The sequence below is a fragment of the Mesoplodon mirus genome (genome assembly GCF_964341445.2).
Source record: "Mesoplodon mirus genome assembly, chromosome: 15".
Classification (NCBI taxonomy): Eukaryota; Metazoa; Chordata; class Mammalia; order Artiodactyla; family Ziphiidae; genus Mesoplodon; species Mesoplodon mirus.
The window spans coordinates 26,908,252-26,929,735 of NC_138991.1; the positions used below are offsets into that span (position 1 = coordinate 26,908,252).

At 39.7% G+C, this 21,484-nt stretch overlaps 1 protein-coding gene across 3 annotated transcripts in view; it reads right to left on the minus strand.

Moving 5' to 3' along the window:
• Positions 1–235: 235 nt before the first annotated feature.
• Positions 236–21,484, minus strand: part of TPX2 (TPX2 microtubule nucleation factor) — a 55,889-nt gene continuing 34,640 nt past the window's right edge. For 2 of the 3 annotated variants that reach the window (XM_082645834.1, XM_082645835.1), the window contains exons 10-18: positions 20,488–20,659; positions 18,344–18,482; positions 17,320–17,536; positions 9,156–9,251; positions 7,956–8,132; positions 7,377–7,523; positions 3,280–3,391; positions 2,443–2,630; positions 236–1,041 (exon numbers count right to left, since the gene is read on the minus strand). In XM_082645834.1, coding sequence (XP_082501960.1) covers positions 931–1,041; positions 2,443–2,630; positions 3,280–3,391; positions 7,377–7,523; positions 7,956–8,132; positions 9,156–9,251; positions 17,320–17,536; positions 18,344–18,482; positions 20,488–20,659 — 1,359 coding nt within the window. In that variant the 3' untranslated portion in view covers positions 236–930. The remainder of the gene's footprint in view (positions 1,042–2,442; positions 2,631–3,279; positions 3,392–7,376; positions 7,524–7,955; positions 8,133–9,155; positions 9,252–17,319; positions 17,537–18,343; positions 18,483–20,487; positions 20,660–21,484) is intronic. The other variant, XM_082645836.1, reaches the window with a different exon arrangement.

A 21,484-nucleotide genomic window follows, 5' to 3' on the forward strand; every position in this document is an offset into this window, starting at 1 on the left:
CGCGGTCCAGGAAGATCCCACATGCCGCGGAGCGGCTGGGCCCGTGAGCCATGGCCACTGAGCCTGCGCGTCCGGAGCCTGTGCTCCACAATGGGAGAGGCCACAATAGTGAGAGGCCCACGTACCGCAAAAAAAAAAAAAAAGTTCCTAGACCCTCCTCTCAAAGTACCCACTTCCCCAGTAAGATGTGACCTCCAAAGGGGGCTGACAGATTGAAAAACATCAAATAACAAAATCAGGGAGGGAAGACAAACATATTTATTCCATCTAGGTCACTGGAGGACTTAAAACGTGTACTACTCAGCACCCCCTATTATCAGCACCAACAAGGGAAGAACGTGCCTGAACAGCAAGCTCTACCCAAAGCCAGCCGATGGCTGCTGTGAGGTTCCCGCCAGTCAAGTCTCTTCCTCGTCATGCAGTTAATGAGGCTTCCTCCCTCGTAGCGAAGGGCTCCTTAACTCTAAATTCATTTTGCACAGAGAAGAGGAAAGAATCTGACATACTACTGATGGCTCCTCATTTAATTCATGACTTAAATCCTATCTCAGTATTTAACTATCTTTATTTTCTGATTAAAATAGAAAAAAAAGGGGGGCGGGGGGTAAGGGCAACAGAAATTACACTGTACTGATACAGAGACTTTAAATTCTAGTCAGAGTTAAGACCCATATTAAAGGTCAACTGATGGTTCCAAGGAAATAACTACATGGAGTCTGGTTGAGACATACATGAGTTGAGTCTTATTATTAGCCACAATAATGTAGGAAAACAGCTCTCAATGAAATTGGAGTCCACACCTGTCAGGCATGGGCAGGAGAAAGCCTGGAGAAATGGGTTCTCTCCATGCCCCCATGACAAAGAAGGCTCCTGGTTTAATGGGAAGAGTAGCTCTGGTTCCCAGACGGTGTCCACAGCTCAAAGCCGAGTTTAGCAGTGGAATCGAGTGGAGAACTTAGGCGATACAGGCACGGTCAAGGGCTGGTCACTTGACTTGACTTCCACACCCTGGTACCTGCGTACTGGATTTGCCTTGTGTACCTGCAGAGTGAGAAAAATAAAGTTACCATTGATAAGGATGTTAGAGAACTACACTAATGGGTGTTTTTATTCCTCTTCTTGAGAACATTTTTGTATAGTTTTGCAAATCCCAGTCACTAATTTGGGGGTTGTGGGGAGGCAACACAGTCTAGCAGCAAAGCACAAGAGCTCTGGAGCTCAAGTAGGTTTCTATTCAGGTCTTGCTGGATCCCTCAGCTTGCACCTATCTCCAGTTTGACTGTTCAGTACTAGGGTATAACAGGGCTGTACTCAATTGCAGCAGAAAGGAGATACATGTTAAGAATTTGCCAGAGTACAATCTTAAGATTATTGAGTCTTAATATTCACCAAAAGCATGGACAAAAATAAATAAATAAAATAAAATAACCAAGAAGGGTTGCCAGGAGAAGGCATGGTCCCATCCATCCTTCTTACAGTCTAAAATCAACCCTGAATCAAGCCAGATTAGTAGAGGGTTCTATGATACAGACAAACACAAGAGGCAGGATTCAAGTGCTGAAGAAAAGTCAAAACACTTGAGGCTGGTTTTGTGAGTATATCCAATCAGCATATGGTAGCTTGGATTTTGTCAGGAAGCTAGTCCCTTTAATAGTTTGTCCCTAGAGCCCTCCTGTGGCCAGTCACCTCTACCAACAGCTGTATCAGCTGCTGGCTTAGCACTTTTAGACAAAACCTCAACAACTTACATATTGCTATATTCATCCTTTTACTAAGCATATGAAATTCCATCTAAAACTGTGTTCTTCCTTATTAATGCAGTTAATGTGGCTTGCTGCCCTCCTAGTGAAAGGGTCCTTAATGTGAATTAAGCTTTCTTTTTGGATAACTAATATTTAAATCATTATCTAGTGTTAACATGGAAGGTCACCTGGAATGATATGCACTATAACTCCAAGGAATTTGAGCCAAGTATTAAGAGGAAAATGAAAATATAGTTGTCACACAATTCCCATGTCCTTCCCTACCTATGTATTCTAATTGTAAAACACATTGGTTTCCTTAAGCCTTAAGGCAATAATGAAAAGTTAAATAAACAGTCCTACAAATATATCACTGTGCACTGGTATAGCACCTGATGTCCTCCTTATTTAGACCCCTGGAAGAAATTCTGACTGAATTCAGGATCAAAGATAAATGTATTTTTTAAATAACTAGCTTGTTTATATCACTTAGCAGATCCATGGATCACAATGTACACATCTTTAGCCTAGTTCACTCCTCAACTTTGTCACCACCCCTGGTTTATCTGGCTTCTCATTTTCACTCAACTTTGATGTATCCTTGGAGGCCACCTTAGATCCTTTCTGGAACAAGGCAAGGTACAGATAAAACAAAACAGACGCAACCATGGGTTAGTCAGCGCTCATGCTGCCCGGTTACCAGTTCTTTCCGTAGTCTGGCCAGCTCCTCCTTCTGTTGCTCTTCCTCCTGTTGCCTGGCCTCCTCCAACTGCTGGGCTTTCTGGGCTTCCACCTCAGCCATCCTCTTCTCCAGCTCCTGCCGCTCCTTGGCTCTCTTCTCAGTGGCCAGCTGAAAAGTTTCTTGAACTAGAGAACCAGAAAGGCCCTCTGAGTACAGAAACAGAGAGAATATTGGTGCACAAGCAAGACTTGCATAAACCTAGCCCCACAGATCCAGCAAGTGATAGATATGCATGGCAACAGAAAGGTGGAGCTCTAAGGAAGCCCAGTTGGGAGAAAGGTGGAGTAAACCACATACAAAAAGTCCTAAAATTTTAAGGGCCCCTATAAATCATTGGAAGGGCCTCTATAAAACATCTAATTAGGAGAAAAGCAAGACCTACACAGGTAAAGTAGCTTGCTCAAAACTACACAGTGATTGTGAGAGAGATTTAGGAAAAGAATCCCACTTTTCTGAAACGCTGCCCAGTGCTTAAGGAATCAAATGTTTTCTATCTAAGGCTTGCTTTAGGGTGAACTCCAGAAAGAAGTCCTGGCTCTCCCTCACTTACTTGCTACTCTCTGGGTGGGGAAAGTAAAATTGTTGTTGAAATGCCAGGTGCTTGTTCTATGAATCTGACCCCAACACACTCTACAAATCAACATAGCTGCTGGATTCAATAAAGAGCTAGGGGAGAAAAAACTAGATCCTCTACAGGCAGATGCTTCTGGTTGACACAGCATCGTACTGACACAACTGAGTCCCAGGAAGTCTAACCATTCTGCCCCAATCCCCCAAGAATACATAAAATACTACCAGTAAGGGATTTTTTCTCTCTCTTAGGAACAAAGGGCTCCTGGGAGATGACGGTGTTTGGACGAGCCTTGAAGCAAGCTGCTTCTTTCTGCTGTTTTAGTTCTTCCTCCAGCTGTTAGAAAGAAAATCTGTCAGATAAGCAGCCACACTACTTTCCATAACTACCATCTCAATGACTCAAGTTCGAATGCTTCTGAACAGTTTCATCTACAAAGACAGCAGATGATTTAATCTAAACTCAATTAAAATCCCTTTTACATTAAGTAGAACAACATCTGAACCCACTGAGAACTAGAAAATACCTTTAAGATACTTTTAAGGCCTACTTAACACCACAAAAAATAAACAAGTAGACATTAATATACCCCTGGATGTGATCACCTGTAAAGTATTCTCCCTCCCAACCCCAAAAAGAATCTAACCAGAATTTAGTCAAGCCTCTAGATCTGACTACTCATTTATAGGAAATACAGGAGATAGAGGAACATATTAATCAACACGTTGGGAATACAATGAGCAAAATCCAGATTGTAAAACCTATAGGAAAACTCTCGCCACTATTATTCAACATAGTTTTGGAAGTCCTAGCCATGGCAATGAGAGAAGAAAAAAAAATAAAAGGAATACAGATTGGAAAAGAAGAAGTAAAACTGTCACTGTTTGCAGATAACATGATACTATACATAGAGAATCCTAAAGATGCCACCAGAAAACTACTAGAGCTAATCAATGAATTTGGTAAAGCTGCAGGATACAATACAAAATTGATGCACAGAAATCTCTTGCATTCCTATAAACTAATGATGAAAAATCTGAAAGAGAAATTAAGGAAACACTCCCATTTACCACTGCAATAAAAAGAATAAAATACCTAGGAATAAATCTACCTAGGGAGACAAAAGACCTGTATGCAGAAACTATAAGACACTGATGTAAAGATGATACAAACAGATGGAGAGATATACCATGTTCTTGGATTTGAAGAAAACATTGTGAAAATGACTATACTACACAAAGCAATCTACAGATTCAATGCAATCTCTATCAAATTACCAATGGCATTTTTTATAGAACTAGAACAAAAAATCTTAAAATTTGTATGGAGGCACAAAAGACCCCGAATAGCCAAAGCAGTCTTGAGGGAAAAAAACAGAGCTGGAGGAATCAGACTCCCTGACTTCAGACTATACTACAAAGCTACAGTAATCAAGACAATATGGTACTGGCACCAAAACAGAAATATAGATCAATGGAACAGGATAGAAAGCCCAGAGATAAACCCATGTACCTATGGTCAACTAATCTATGACAAAGGAGGCAAGGATATACAATGGAGAAAAGACAGTCTCTTCAATAAGTGGTGCTAGGAAAACTGGACAGCTACATGTAAAAGAATGAAATTAGAACACTCCCTAATACCATACACAAAAATAAACTCATAATGGATTAGAGACCTAAATGTAAGACAGGACACTATAAAACTCTTAGAGGAAAACATAGGAAGAACACTCTTTGACATAAATCACAGCAAGATCTTTTTTGATCCACCTCCTAGAATAATGGAAATAAAAACAAAAATAAACAAATGGGATCTGATGAAACTTAAAAGCTTTTGCAAAGCAAAGGAAACTACAAACAAGACGAAAGGACAACCCTCAGAATGGTAGAAAATATTTGCAAACGGACAAAGGATTGATCTCCAAAATATATAAACAGCTCATGCAGCTCAATGTTAAAAAAACAAACAACCCAATCCAAAAATGGCCAGAAGACCTAAATAGACATTTCTCCAAAGAAGACATACAGATGGCCAAGAAGCACATGAAAAGCTGCTCAACATTACTAATTATTAGAGAAATGCAAATCAAAACTACAGTGAGGTATCACCTCACACCAGATAGAATGGACATCAAAAGAAAGTCTACAAACAACAAATGCTGGAGAGGGTGTGGAGAAAAGGGAACCCTCTTGCACTGCTGGTGGGAATGTAAATTGATACAGCCACTATGGAGAACAGCATGGTGGTTCCTTAAAAAACTAAAAATAGAATTACCATATGACACAGCAATCCCACCACTGGGCATATACCCAGAGAAAAGCATAATTCAAAAAGACACATGCACCCCAGTGTTCACTGCAGCACTATTTACAATAGCCAGGTCATGGAAGCAACCTAAATGCCCATCAACAGACGAATGGATAAAGAAGATGTGGTACATGTATACAATGGAATATTAGTCAGCCATAAAAAGGAACAAAACTGGGTCATTTGTAGAGACATGGATGGATCTAGAGACTGCCATACAGAGTGAACTAAGTCAGAAAGAGAAAAACAAATATCATATATTAACACATATATGTGGAACCTAGAAAAATGGTACAGATGAACCAGTTTGCAGGGCAGAAAGAGAGACACAGATATAAAGAACAAACGTATGGACACCAAGGGGGAAAGTCAGTGCGGGGTGGTGGTGGTGGTGGGATAAATTGGGAAATTGAGATTGACATGTATACACTAATATGTATAAAATGGATAACTAGTAAGAACCAGCTGTATAAAAAAATAAAAATTTTTAAAAAATGGATGAAAATTAAAAATGAAATTCTATAAGGTCACCTATAATCCCACCATAAATAACTATTATTAACATTTTAGTGTATAACCCCTTTCATATCATATACGTGTAAACACATATACTTTTAAAATAAATGGTCATATTATTCATATAAAAAAAACCAATAGGAAAAACAATCCAGTTTATTCAACATATAAAATGCAAGTAGAGCAGCCTTTAGATTAAAAGGGATTTAGAGATTTATCAAACAAATATAAAATGTGGACCTTTTCTGGATCCTGATTTGAACAATTCAACTGTTTAAAAAATGAGAGATTAGGGGATATATGAATGCTGACTATTTGTCATTATTAAGGAATTACTGTTAATCTTTTTAAGTATGATAATAGTATTGTGGTTATGAAATTCTTTTAATCCTTATATTTTAAAGTTACACATTGAAGTATTTTTGGATAAAATGAGATGACACCTAGGATTTGCTTCAAAGTAATCTTGTATAGGCAGAAGTATACAGTATAGAGATGAGCAGGTAGAAGTGAGGTGAAATAAGATTTTCCAAGTTTTGATCCCTAGAAAACCAGGTGACAGTTCATGGAAGTTCATTATACTATTCTACTTTTATGTATGACTGAAAAATTTTTAAAAATCTTTTTGTTATGGAAAATATCCCACATACAGACATTCCATGTCATGATCCTTGAACGAGAGATTCACTACTGCTTCCAAAGCAACTGTCCTAAGTTCTCCTAGAGAACAGTACCAACAGGGAGCCTATATTTAGTAACTTAAGCAATCATATCTCTTGGGCTTCAAGAGGGATGACTTTCTACAAACAAAGATTAGGCCAGAGCCCCTTTTGGACAGAGTCCAGAATAAGAGACAATACCAATACTGACAAATTTAGGGATTCAGGAGATTTTTTTCCAGACAGGGCAGAATTAGATCCAATTAAACCAGCCAACAACCAACCGACTGTTTTAAATCACCTGTCATCTATAAACAGCAAATAGCACACTCTGTTGCGAAAACAACATCCCATGTTGAGAATCTATTCTCAGTTTCTTATCAAAGCACCAACAGAAAGGAGTGAACATTTAATGAACAAGTCTAATAAATGGAATAGATGAGACCTTTAAGAATCTCCTGACACAAAAAAAGCCTAACAGTTCTCACATTCCCCAGGTGATCACTTACAGCAGAGATCAGCAAACTTAAGCCGCAAGCCAAATCCAGTTTGCAACCTCGTTTTGTATAGCCCTTGAGCTTAAAATGGCTTTTATATTTTTAAAGGGTTGAAACACACATACACAGAGAACATGTGACAGAGACCACCTGCACAACCTAAAATAATATATAGCAAACTTTTTAATAGAAAAAGTTTGCTGACCCCTGATTACAGTGACAGCCCCTAAAATAATCCGGTATGTTAGTTCCCAGAAGAAGTTCGGGGTAGTGGGTCTACCTATTGTAACGAATCAACAATCAAACAATTCACATTTTAGCTGCTCTCCCCATCCCCACCTGGTGCTTCCAAGTCTGTGCCTTCAGAGCACCTCTTCTGTCGGTCTCAAAGCAGAAAGGCTCAACCTGGGTTGTATTCTTCACCTTCTTCTCTGGCAGGTTAATGGTGTCAAAATGAGGCAAAGGAAGCGCCTTGAATTTGGGCACCTAACAGAAAAGAAAATGTAAGATTTAAGATAAGGCCTTTCTAGCCAGAAAGCAACAGCTGCTCCAGAATATTTGGATGAATCTAAAAAATAGGAAAGGCCAGTTTTCAAAGCAGCATGGTGTAGCAGAAAGAGTAATGGGTTCAAAAGGAAATCAAGGTTTTCCTCCCAATATTGCCAATAACTAGCAGCATGGTCATGGGCAAGTCACTTAAGCTCCTTGTGCCAGAATGGCACTTAAATAGCCTTATGAAGTATAAATAGGGCAAGTAATTTAATGGCACTTTAAATTACTTGCCCTATTTATACTTCATAAGGCTCTTAGAGGGATCAAAGGAAGTCAGTGATTTATAGTTAAAAGTGCAACATAAAAGATTACCTTTGAGGGATCAAAGAATAGTACTATGCTACTTGCAGAAATGGCAACACCTACCTCCCCTTTCTGCAGTTCTTTTATTTTCTTCTCCTTCTGTAACTGACGTTCTTTGTCTCGAGAATCAAAAGAGAAAGGGCATATTTCCACAGTTCTCCCCATTGGGACTTGGGGCTTAAAAGGCATTCCAAAATATGGCACAGGTTGAGCTCTTATCACTACTGGCTCCTCCTCTTCCTAAAGAAAAAAATGCAGTTTAGAAACAAGATTCCTCGCTCTCTCTCACCTCCTCTGAATGTGGAGTCAGAAGACATTATATGAGAGAAGTCATTAATTAAGGCAAGTCACTCAACCTCTCAGGTGTCTTAGCTTCCTTTTCTATCAAAGAGGGGTATCTACCAACTCTCCTGGGTGAAACCAGTGTGAAAGCATTTGATAAACTAACACAATTACTCTTAAAGGATCTAAAATTTTTCACAGGAAGGTTGTAAAAACTAAATGATATCAAACAGTTTGAATAAAATGAAGAACAGAAGAAAAGTACTAACCAAGCATATACCTTGGCCTCTTCTTTGACCCAGACTTCAGACTCCACTAAAACATGTGACTGGGAGTATTCCCAGTTGCCAAACCCAGAATAGGACCAAGTAAGTTGATTGGATTCAAGCTGGTAACATAAGATTACTGTGTATTTTAGTTTCAAATGAACCTATAAAAAGGCTTATGTCTGAGATCTGCTGTAAAATTACCCTAACTCTGGATATTTATAGATAAAATGGGAGATGTAACAAGAAACTAGCCTGATCAATGACAGTTTATATATTCCAACTTCATGAACCATCACCACACAGTCACCTTTGCAACCCTTGGATTAATGGAGATAGTTAAGGACAGGGTGGATGTAACTGCTTAGTATGAATTTTAGAAGTCCCTCACTGAAAGGTGACAATAGCTGGGGCAAAACAGAGTATAGGTCTTGGGAACTTTTGATCCACATTACAACAGGGTGATTTCCAATGCAACAGAAACAAACATAACTCCAATAAGTTACAACCAGTTACCACTGAAAGCCAAAAGATTCATACCCTTACTAACTACTTTGTTTTTAGAAGAGCAAAAACAGGTGATCAATAATTCATACCCACTGTTAGGACAACTCCAGACAAGAGTGATGGCCTTTGTATTCCACTAAGTTTAAGAAAGAATAATGCTTAGATTGATTATGTAGAAGGAGTAGAAACCCCCATCCCAGGGAATCACCTCATCTTCTTTGGTGGGCATTCTGATTCTGTTCTTCAGAGCAAAGGCCGGTGACCTGGGGACAGTGATTGGAAGTACTTTCTTTTCAGGAACACCCTGGAAGGAGTAAGCAACTCAATTAGATATCCTAGAACAATCTCTACTAGGCTGTGTGATGAGATCAATCCCTTTCTTAGAAGTTCACATATCAGGAATCAAAAAAAGCTAGTTATTTCAGTATGTTGTTAACTTATCCAACTAAGACTGGTATGTATTAACGCTCCAAAGGTGGATTAACATGACAGAAGAACAGCAAATAACAAAAACATAGTTTGATTTGTATATTCAACAAAAATAGGATTCATCAAAATCTTTTTTGGTATTTATGAAAAACACTACAAAATAAACTGTCAATATTTTGTTTCTCTCCAATTTTATACCCCAATCCCTTAAAAACAAAATCAAAAAGGACTTCCAAATGTTATCTAGGAATAGAATAGATACTGTCTATTCTCTTAAACCTATTCCACATACATCTCTAAAATAAGAACTTATATTTTAAAATATTAACCTCAAAAGGCAAATGTAAAAAAGTATGGGGCAAGGGCTAGCTTAATTTCCTTTTGCCAAATAACTGGATAAAGAACAAGCAGTTTACAAAGATATACAAGAGGCTCAATCTCAATAATTTTTAAAAATATAAAGTAAAATAAGGTATTATTTTTCACCTATAAGACTGAGTAATAATTAAAAGACTGGTTAATACCAGTGTTGACAGGTGAAGAGAAACGTGCACTCCTATACAGCTGGGTAAGGTACAGGGCACAAATTGGTACAACCTTTAGGAATTAGCTACTAAATCTTTAAATGGTCATACTCTTTCACCCAATATTACATCTCTAGTATTTGATCTCTAGTTTAGTTTTTAGGTATATTTCAATACAGCATTTTTAAATTTAAATGAATAAAAAAATTGCAAATAACCCTATTATCTATCAAAAAAGAACTGGCTAAATCCTTTCTTAAATTGTGGTACATAACTAATTGTGGTACATGACTAATAAGAACCTACTGTATAGCACAGGGAACTCTACTCAATACTCTGTAATGACCTATATGGGAAAAGAATCTAAAATAAGAGTGGCTATATGTATATGTATAACTGATTCTCTTTGCTGTACAGCAGAAACTAACACAACACTGTAAATCAAATATACTCCAATAAAAAATAATTTTTAAAAATTGTGGTACATCCACACAATAGAATATTATACAGTCATCAAAAAGAAGAAAATAAATCTTTATTACTGACAGAACAGTATTCATAATGTTGAGGGGGGAGGGACAAGTTGCTGAAACAAAAAAATTATTATTAAATATTATTTCTGTGTTTTTAAGATGTCTTTTAAGAAAAACAAATATATGATATCACTTATATGTGGGATCTAATTTTTTTAAAATGATATAAACGAGGGCTTCCCTGGTGGCGCAGTGGTTGGGAGCCCACCTGCCGATGCGGGGGACGCAGGTTCGTGCCCCGGTCTGGGAGGGTCCCGCATGCCGCGGAGCGGCTGGGCCCGTGGGCCGTGGCCGCTGGGCCTGCGTGTCCGGAGCCTGTGCTCCGCAACGGGAGAGGCCACAGTGGTGAGGGGCCCGCGTACCACAAAAAAAAAAAAAAAAAAAAAAAATTAAAACAACCTTGAGACATCCTCAGTAACTCCTTATTTCTTATACCCACATCCATTTGCTGGCCCCATCAGCTCTCTATTCTACTTCCTAACTCTTCACTGTCATGACACAGGCCACATCATCTATTGCCTGTACCATTCCACTAGCCTTCTAACAGTCCTTCAGCTTCTCTCATTCCACCAGTCCACCTTCTTATACAGTCAGAAGATTTGATGTTACTTCCTGACTTAAAATTCTTTAATGGCTCCTACTGCCTACCTACAACAGTATAACATATTCCTTGGCATGAAGTACAAGGTGTTTCATAATTTGGAACCCTGCCTGACTTTCCAGGCATATCTCTTGCCCCTCTTTAGGCATCACCCTCCATCCACAATGAACTACTGACAGCTACCAAAATTTAACACTGGTTCTCATCGCAATGCAATACCTTTGCTTATGCTCTCTCAGAAATGCTCTGGCTGCTTGGAAGCATCTAACCCTTCTTTTCAAGCCTCCACTAAAGCATCTCCTCTCTGATAAAACCCTTCAATAGATTGCTCCACTCCTCCAGACCTACTGACCCCACTCTCCCCTGTATATAGTCTATCATGGTACATATGAAACTTCATTGCACTTGTTTATTTAGGTATTCATCTCCTCCTGCTAACCTATGAGTGCTTTGAGAGTGGGGACTGTTATTCCATCAACCCTTAAAACCTAACACAGACCTTGGCAAGCATAAGGCATTCAGGAAATGTTTGTTGAATGAATACAGTAAGCATGAATAACAGAATTTATACCTTGGACATGAAGACTCTTGGACTCTAATTTATACCCTGGGAGACTTCTTAATCCCAACAGTGCTGCAACTGCTCCAAACATGTTTGGAATATCTTTCTTGGAGTGGCCTTCAAAGCCAGTTTTAGGGCCATGCAAGGCAACTGCTCAATCTTTACTTTTAATTAAGCAAAATTGTTTCCAGCTCTATTATTTTAGACTACTCAGAAGTTTTAGTTCCCAATGACTTTAGACCAGCCCCTAAGAGCAAATTAATCTTTAAACTATGAAGACTTGCCATCGTTGAAGAGATCCAAAAGACTGTGCCACAGGATCCAAGACCAGTGGTTTTTCCAAAATGCTTTCTACAATATCAATCTTTGGAAAGAATTAATAAATGCTCAAGGTGACCACTGTAAAGGGAATGCTCATTCTGCTGTGAAAGTTCTCATACATTTTCTAAAGAAAACCAGAATCACTAGTATAGTAAAATTTAATACAGCAGAACTTGTAATCAGAGTGACAAAAGTCTATGAAATGGGTTTTCAAATAATGCTTGCCAGAAAACGACAACAAAAATCTGTTGTTCTACAACATCCTGGACACCTGTGGACACCAGCCTGTAGCTCGAACACAGCCAAGGATACGCGGTAATGGGAAGTACACTGAGCAAGGAGTCAAGAGGTCTGTTTTAGCCCAGCTCTGACTCCAGTCTGTACAACCTGTATAACATGAGATAGCCTTTAGTCCTTGTTTTTTTTCTTTTCATAAAATATAGTAATTGAAATAAATATCTGAGGACTCAGTTTTAAAATAATGTTGCTTTTCCTATTTTTCCCCTCTCTCTGCATCCTCCCAACAGAGAGATGTGCATTTTAAAAGAAATCTCTAATAAGTAAGCCATGAAAGAGATATTTATGAGTAGGATCAATCCTCATAATTACTTGGGGGTGAGGGAAAGGTGATTTATGAAAATCAACCTTGCAGCAACTATTTATCCACACCCCATCTCCACTGCAATCAAAGCCAATAGGGGGCTCAATCAGAAATAAAGAAAAAGACATTGGGTTTCTAGAGACAGAGAAGGCTTCTTGTTTTATTATTTTAAGGTTTTTTAGTTATAAGCTCCTTGAGGGCAGCGATATTGCCATTTGCATTCCTTTGCATTCTCCACAGCACCTACAAGAAGTAGTAATTGTTCAATGAACATATGTTGATTAGCATTACTGTCCTTATTTGTTTACATGTAAATCTGTTCTCCCAGACTGTGAAAGCTTTGAGGACAAAGGCTGTGCCTAATTCCATTCGAATTCCCAGTGTCTAATATAGGCTGGTGCACTTCAGCTTGTACTGCTGCTCATGCAGTTATCCAATATAGCAATGCCCATGCTGTGATGCTTAGGTGCTGGGGCAACAGGAGTGAACAGTACAGATATACATGGTCCCTGCTATCAGGGAGTTCACATTCTAGTGGAGGAAAGAGACAATGAAAAAGTAACAAATCAAGTATTTCCTGATTTTCACAAGTGCTCTGAAGAAACCCAACAGAATGTGGAGCTGAAGGATAATGGGGGAAACTCTGAAAGGAAGCCGAGGGAAAGTATCTCTAAAGAGGTGATACATGGTTAGAAGTGAGCAATGTGGGTGGACAGATGACACATTTTGGAAAAGCAGCCCAGGATGGGGGATGGGATGTTAGGGGTGAGCACTTCTCCCTAAGGCAGGATATGCCCCCAAGTGCCCTGGGACAAGTTCTCAGGCCTGTCCCAGAGCAATTAGGAGATTACCATGAAGCAATATTATATCTCAGGGAGTATGAAAAAAAAATTTTTTTTAAAGGCTGCTGGTCTCCCCAAGTCCCTAAAATGTTGCTGCTAAAATTACGTCACTGGAGAGCACAAGAAACACCGTAAGGACGCATGGAAAGAGAGCTTCAGCACCAGGGGACACGGATGGGGACAACAGTGTCAGACAGATAGCTGCATTCGGACTCTGGGAGGCAGGCTCTTCTGCTGTCTGAGGGTCCAACACTAGAAGTTAAGACACCTAACCTCAGTTCTGCCACCAACTTTTAAAAACGTTTCTATGGGCAAGCCACATTCTCCTTTCAAAGCCTCCTTTTCTAAAAAATGAAGAAGAGTGGAAGGGAATAAATACATCTTTGCCTCCTTTTATGCTTTGCTTCTCTAGAATCCAAAAGTTGAAGTGATGTCACTGGAAATTTCAGTAGGGAGAGAGCTGCTAAGAGCCAGCATCAAATTCAGAAACTGCATTTGCCAAAATAAACAATGATAACAGCATTGTGGGGTAGAATATCAGTGTTTAAGGAGATGACAGGTTCAAATCCTGGTTCTGCATACTAGACACCTCTCAGCATCTCCTTCCTCATCTGAAAAGTAGGGTTAATAATAGAACATTGTATAACTGATTTACTTTGTTATAAAGCAGAAACTAACACACCATTTTAAAGCAATTATACTCCAATAAAGATGTTAAAAAAAGAACAATATCTCTTTTAAGAGTTATGAGAAATAAATAAAAGAATCTGCACAAAACACTCAGTACAACGTAAGCATGCAATAGTTTTTACTATTAACAACACGACTGCTTACTGTGTGTCAGACACTAAGGTCTTCATCAGGGCTCTCTCTAATCTATGCTGCACCTAACAAAGCAAAACTCCAGGGATGGAGCCTGGGAATCTGTTTATATAATAAAATCCCAGAGGATTCTGAGAACCAGCTGGATTTGGCAATCACTTCCCTACAGCATACCATATCCATTCAGTAGCATCTAACATACTTACCTAGTGTTTTGCTCATCTGTTTATGCAGAATTCTCAACAAGGCCTTACCTGGTACAATGCTACTCTAAGATCTCACTTAACTCCCAATGAACTCCAGTCACCCTTCCCCACTTAACACTTCACCCCAACATTTCCAAAGTACAACAAACTGCCAAACCAATTTCCTAAATCAGTGTTTCTAAAAATGGAGTTCAGGTAATACCGGTGATATGGAAAAGGATGTTAGGTAGGATGTAGACCATGTTTTTTAAAAAAATAATCACGGGCTTCCCTGGTGGTGCAGTGGTTGAGAGTCCGCCTGCCGATGCAGGGGACATGGGTTCGTGCCCCAGTCCGGGAAGATCCCACATGCCACAGAGCGGCTGGCCCCGTGAGCCATGGCCGCTGAGCCTGTACGTCCGGAGCCTGTGCTCCACAACGGGAGAGGCCACAACAGTGAGAGACCCACGTACCGCAAAAAAAAAAAAAAAAAAAAAAAAATCACATATTTTCCTAAGAACATTTTAGTTTAAAAGGCACCTTCTATTTTAACACAAGAGCATGGACCCTGGAACCATATTCAGATCCCAGCTCTGCCACTGGCTAGTTTGTGATCTTGGGCAAGTTATCTGACCTCTACAAAACAGACTGATAATAGTATCTACAGTGTTTACTTCATAGGGTTGTTATGAGAATTAAGTAAGTTATCATATAAAGAGCTTAGAATAAAACTTGGCACATAAGCTTTATAGAAGTAATAGCTATTATTGTTGTTATTCATGGCAAAAAGTACTGATTTTCCATTTACATAATGATTTAAATGTTCCCCTTAAAATTACTTTTAAAATGAGTTGATGATTTTAAGAATATATAAAGTCAATTAAAGTCAATACTGGTATATGAGATACAAAGAATACAGTAAAAATTGAGAGGGTGATAGGTAAATTAAATAAAAAACAAAAAACTTGTAACAGGGGGAAAAGCCAGGAGCTTGGAGAAAAAAATGTTATTAAAAGTAAGGTGCCAAATGCACGTTACAGAAGCCTCATGGAAGTCATCTCTCTTTTCTGGGCCTTGGGTTTCTGATGTGTAAAATGAAAACATTGAGCCCTTCTGGGTCTAGGATTCTGAGGTCTGCATACAAACTACAGTTCCCTTGTTGTATTCAGAACAATTTCCTCACCAGGTAATGACAAAGAAGGCACAGCTCTTGGAGACTAATCACTTGAGTGGGCAGAGGTTTCTTAAAAGTTTGTGTAATAGAGTCTGGCCTATCATATGTATGCATCACAGAAAAAATGAAAAAAGAAAGAAAAAGAGAAAAAGAAAAAAGAAAAAAGAAAAGCATTGTGAATAGAAAAGAGGTCTCATGTGCAGAAAGCTCTCAAATTGAAAGAAGGTGTCGGTAAGGGAAGAGAGGAAGAACCATTTGTAAGCATCATCATGATTTTTTAAAGCCTGGAAAATATAACTTCAGATTGCTTCTGACTTAGTGCTAAGAAAATAAACAAAACTAAATAGCCAGTCAAAGGTAATACAGTTGTCCCTCAGTATCCTGAGGGAATTGGTTCCAGGACCCCCAAAGATACCAAAATTCGAAGATGCTCAAATCCTTTACATTGGTGTAGTATTTACATATAACCTATGCACATCCTCCTGTATACTTTAAGTCATCTCTAGATTACTTATAATACCTAATACAATGTAAATGCTTTGCAAATAGCTGCCTGAGAGCAGCAAATTCAAGTTTTGCTTTTTGGAACTTTCTAGTTTTTTTCCTGAATATTTTCAATCCATGGTTAGTTTAATCTGCAGATACATAACCTATGGATAAGGAGGGCCAACCGTATATTGGTGCACAGTTTCACTTAAAACTATGGGGACCCTAAAGGATAAGCAAAAAGAAAGAGGACGGGAAAACAGTTCTTAGTACCTGGACAAAAGGCGATCCAAACTGGGAGGAGGATGTTTCCCCATCTGCCCGGAAATATACCTGAAAACCATCTTTGCACTTAGGCAGGCGCTGAACTCCATTACTTCTTCTCTGACTGTGGCATCTCTTCTTGATTGTATATTTTCTCTAAAATCATGACTGTGAGCCCATCATCAAACTACAACCCACTTCTCTAATCTAGGTTCCAGGTGCTCCTCTTGATATACTTCTTTTCTCCAGCTTAAATGACCCATTTACAGTTCCCAGTAGCCACCCCATGCTTTCCACCTTTGGGACTTTATGTTACTCCCACTGCCTGGAATGCTTGGCCAGTCCATTTCATTTGCATTTCTACAAGTCCAAATTCCACCATAGAGTGGAGAGGCAATATAATGAAGGGTTAAGGTCACAAACTCTGGAGCCAGAGTGCCTGAATTCTTATACTTGTTCCACTACTTACCAGCTGAGTACCCTAGGAATGCTACTTAACCTCTCTGTGCCTCAAGTGCCTCATCTGAAACTGGTGAGAATTAGAGTAGACAACCTGAAGGGGTTCTGATCAAAATGAATGGGTTAATATACAAAAAGGGCTAGGAGCAGTGCCTGGCACATAGTGAAAGTGTCAGCTATTATGACAGTAACGACAGGAAGATGACGATGATGAGGATGACTACTATACATTGCCAAGGCTCAGATCAAATGCTTCCTCCTCCACAAAGCATTCCCTGAACCTTCTATCTGGAAGAAATCATTATCTCCTTTGAATACTTACAGCACTTTTAACTGTCACCTCTCTTAGAGCACTTCTGTCACTCTTTATATTATTTATACCTATACTGTATCCCTTACTGGACTTTAAGTTTCCTGAGAGCAAAATCCACCTCTGACATGTCTCTTTATCACCCACAGCTCCTAATATGATGCCCTGATCACGTATCTACTCAAACATTTGTGAATGGGTGGATCTGTGGTCATGAGCAGGGCACTTCTGCCAGCTCGCAGAGCCTCCCCACTCTTACCACAACATCTTCCAAGATCTTAGTAGGGCAGGGCCTAGAATGAAATTCAAAGTGTTCATCCTCCAGTTTCTTCTTTGACTCTCGCTCCTGGATCCTCTTCTCAATTTCCAAATCAAAGCCAATAGGCTGAGTGGATGGCTTCACAGGCGGTTTCTTAGGCAAGATGGGCCCACCTTCAAGAATTCTGGGATCAAGTTCCTGTGCTTTGAATTTGTATCTGTAAGGTGAGAGTTTAAGTGACAACCACAAAAAATATTTTTTTAATAAAAATGAAAACTACATAAACAACAAAGTAGGCCAAAACCAGAAAAATAATACTCATTAAGATTACCCATCATGCACAACAAAATTTCAACTCTCTTCATAGCCATTGTCTCTACCTCTAGAGCAAAGAATAAATGAGACAGTGTAATATTCCCACCACTTTAAAGATTGGGGTTTCTCTGCAAGAGGAAACTCCCCCTTCTAAAAAGAAGTAAAAGAAGGGGACTTCCCTGGTGGTCCAGTGGTTAAGACTCTGAGCTCCCAATGCAAGGGGTCCAGGTTCGATTCCTGATCAGGGAACTAGATCCTGCATGCCACAACTAAAAGAGCCCTCATGCTGCAACTAAGACATGGCACAGCCAAATAAATAAATAAATAATTTTTTTAGAAAAAGAAAGTACAAGAAGGAAGAAAGAAGAATACAGGAGACAAAGTCTAGCACTAATCACAGTTCCAGTTCCCTTGGGTAGCCATAAAAGGGTGAGATCTACCTAAACTAACCTCAGAGGACACTCCTTATTGGAATCATAAGTAAGTTCCCCCACTGCGACCTCCACAATAGTGTTTTACCAGTTTACACTCCCGGACAGCTCCATATTCCCACTTTCAATCCTTTCATCACAGTGGCAAGGCAGAGCCTGTAGCTCAAATGCCATAATTACCAAGGCAAGAAAAATAGTTAACTGTCCCCCTTACAGAACTGAAAGGAAAGTAGGCACGTTCTTGGAACTCCTCCTCAAACACTGGCAGTGAAACTTACTGCTGCAGTTTCTCGAGCTCCTCAGCCTCCTGTTCTGCTGCACTTTTGCAGGTCACAGGTCTTGCACGATGTTTGGTTTGCAGCACAGGTGTCTGTGGGTCTCTGCATATCTTGGCCACAGACTTGGAGGGTAACAGAGCTGTAAACCGAGATCACAGACATTCACTTAGCTCTCCAAGACCCTGTTTACCTGTAGGTGCTGACTCAGCTAGCAGCCCAGAGATGCCAAACCACAGAGTGGCTGGCCCTCTACACTCAGCTCAGCTCATGTCAGTCAATCTGATAAACATTCAGTCCCTTCTCCCCTATCACTCTTTACTGAAGGGTATGATGAAGGCAGCCCTTGGGTAAACTCTGCTATCATCTTCTGAATCTGAAATCCATTTATGTCTGATGGATTCCTTTTCACTGCACAGGCCTGTACTGACTTTCTATTGACAGTGCCAACTATTTTGCTTGTTATTGACAAATAAGATTTTCACTTATTCCAGCTTTAAAATAAGGCCTTTCTAAAGACCAAGTAATAACTCCCAATATTATGAATTCCCTAAAAGTGTCTACATCAAAACATCAAGACCACCTCTCACAGAAAGTCAAACGGAAAAAGTAAGAAAAAACTATGTCAAAGCATCAATATTAAGATCATCACCAGCACTCATAGAAAATATTGATTTATCTGGCCAGGAGCAACCTTGTCAATTTTCAAAATTACATAGAATGAATCCTCTAATTTAGACCTTATTACCTAACAGTGGGAGATGGAAACCAAATCTACTTATTTTAGAAATAAGCCAGCCTTCAAGTATACATATAACTATTTTTGAGCTACAACAGTACAAAGTTTTAAATAAAAATTGCAGAAAATAATTTTTCTATTTGCCAGGACCAAGATTCTAAGAGCAATGTATATAAGACTCTAACAGTCATGTATTATTTGGAAACTCATGGTTAATATTTACATTTCCATTAGAATAAAGAAAGACATTTCATTATTTTCATAATATAAAATCTGATAGATGGTTACTAGAACATAATAACAATATTAGGAAATGCTGTCCTTAAAGGAATTCATCTGGCTACCTAACATAGCACTAAACAGTGCCTATGCAAAGGCAGAAAAAATTTAGAAACCTTCAAAGTCAAAACAAATAGATTCTGCTTTATCCAGAATACTACCCTACACTCTTGACAACTATTGTATACCACACCTCCACTCCTCAAACTTCTTTATCTTCTTTTCGTAGGAATTATTTTCATAAAGATAGATGCTATTAGATTAGATTACTCTTATCTGTTCACCACCAAATCTACAAACTCACCAGCACAAAAATATACAATGGAGAAAAGACAGCCTCTTCATGGTACTGGCACAAAAAGAGAAATATAGATCAAACTCAGCAGCACCTACACCCACTGCTCTCTTCCACCCTCCTTTCAAAGAACCATCACTCCACTTGTGCGAAGTATCCCTCTCCTACCTGCCTGCACAGGGACTTAATCATCGGTTATCTCTTTTCTCTCCTCTATCTTCATCTTCTTTCCCTGCTAAGGACCTCTCGGCATACAGACCTGCTCTCCCTATCTCGCACCTCCCTGGATTCTTACATCTATCTCCCTCCACATGCACAGCACTTACCATAATTTGTAATGATCTATTTGTTTATCTGTCTCACTGAATTAGAAATCTGATATTGAGTAGCACCAAGTCCGTTTTGCTCACTTCTATACTCCCTACACCACACAGAGTGTCTGCTTTGTAGTGGTAAAACATTTATTGAATCGCTGAACAAAAAGCACACAACCTTAAGTGAATGGAATGTTTTCATTTTCTGTAGGTCAGTAAATGCACACTGACACATGGTAAAGATAGCCTTGATGTGTAATGACATCTCAGGTTAACTTAATTCCCCTTGGCCAATTATTGATCAGGAGGATCAAGGTGGTTGATGGGTATAAATGGACAGATAGCTGGGTGGTTTGAGAAATGCTCAACTATGTATACATTTGTTGTCTGCATACAGGCACATACCATGCTTTAGTTCAAAAGTGAGGATTTCAACTAAAGGCAAATTTGTGCCTAAGATGTAAGGAAAGGGAATTCTAGGGGAGGCTCCAGCCAGGTATGATACTGGAAAGAAACTTACTAATATCATCCTTCTTGCTCCTCAAGTGATATCTGTTAGGGGTTCGTTTATGGAAGGCTTCGACCTGCTGTGCAAGGGGCACATACGTAGAAGCCGTCTCATCAAATGTTCTTTTCTTTCCCTGGGACAGGTTGAAAGGCATAACAATGGTGCATCCCTTAGTCACTCGGGCCTGAAAAGAAAGAAGTTGTTCCCCAAATGAAGTGTTATGGAAGAGCTCAGATCTACCACAAGCCACAAACTCAGTACAGAGGATCAAAAGAAAAAGGGTCGGGGCTTCCCTGGTGGCACAGTGGTTGAGAGTCCGCCTGCCGATGCAGGGGACACGGGTTCGTGCCCCGGTCCAGGAGGATCCCATGTGCCGCGGAGCGGCTGGGCCTGTGAGCCACAGCCGCTGAGCCTGCGCGTCCGGAGCCTGTGCTCCGCAACGGGAGAGGCCACAACAGTGAGAGGCCCGCGTTCCGCAAAAAAAAAAAAAATAAAAGGGCCTGTGTAAATCCAAGATTATTCTTCTTCTTAAGTTGTCAGTCCTTGAGCAAGGGTTATAAACAGTCTATTCCCATCTTTTAAAAAGGGGGAGAGGGGAATTCCCTGACGGTCCAGTGGTTAGGACTCTGTGCTTCCACTGCAGGAGGTGTGGGTTCAATACCTGGTTGGGGAACTAAGATCCCACAAGCCACAGAGCGTGGCCAAAAAAAGTTAAAAGTAAAAATAAAAATAAAATGAAAAGGGGGAGAAAGCATCTAGCACTTAACAAATTATCTGTTCTGTAAGAGTACATAAGGTGATTTTTCCCAAGCATGTTAATGTTTTTTTTTTTGGTTTTTTGTTTTTTTTTTTTTTTGCTCTACGCGGGCTTCTCACTGTTGTGGCCTCTCCGGTTGCAGAGCACAGGCTCCGGACACGCAGGCTCAGTGGCCATGGCTCACGAGCCCAGCCGCTCCACGGCACGTGGGATCTTCCCGGACTGGGGCACGAACCCGTGTCCCCTGCATCG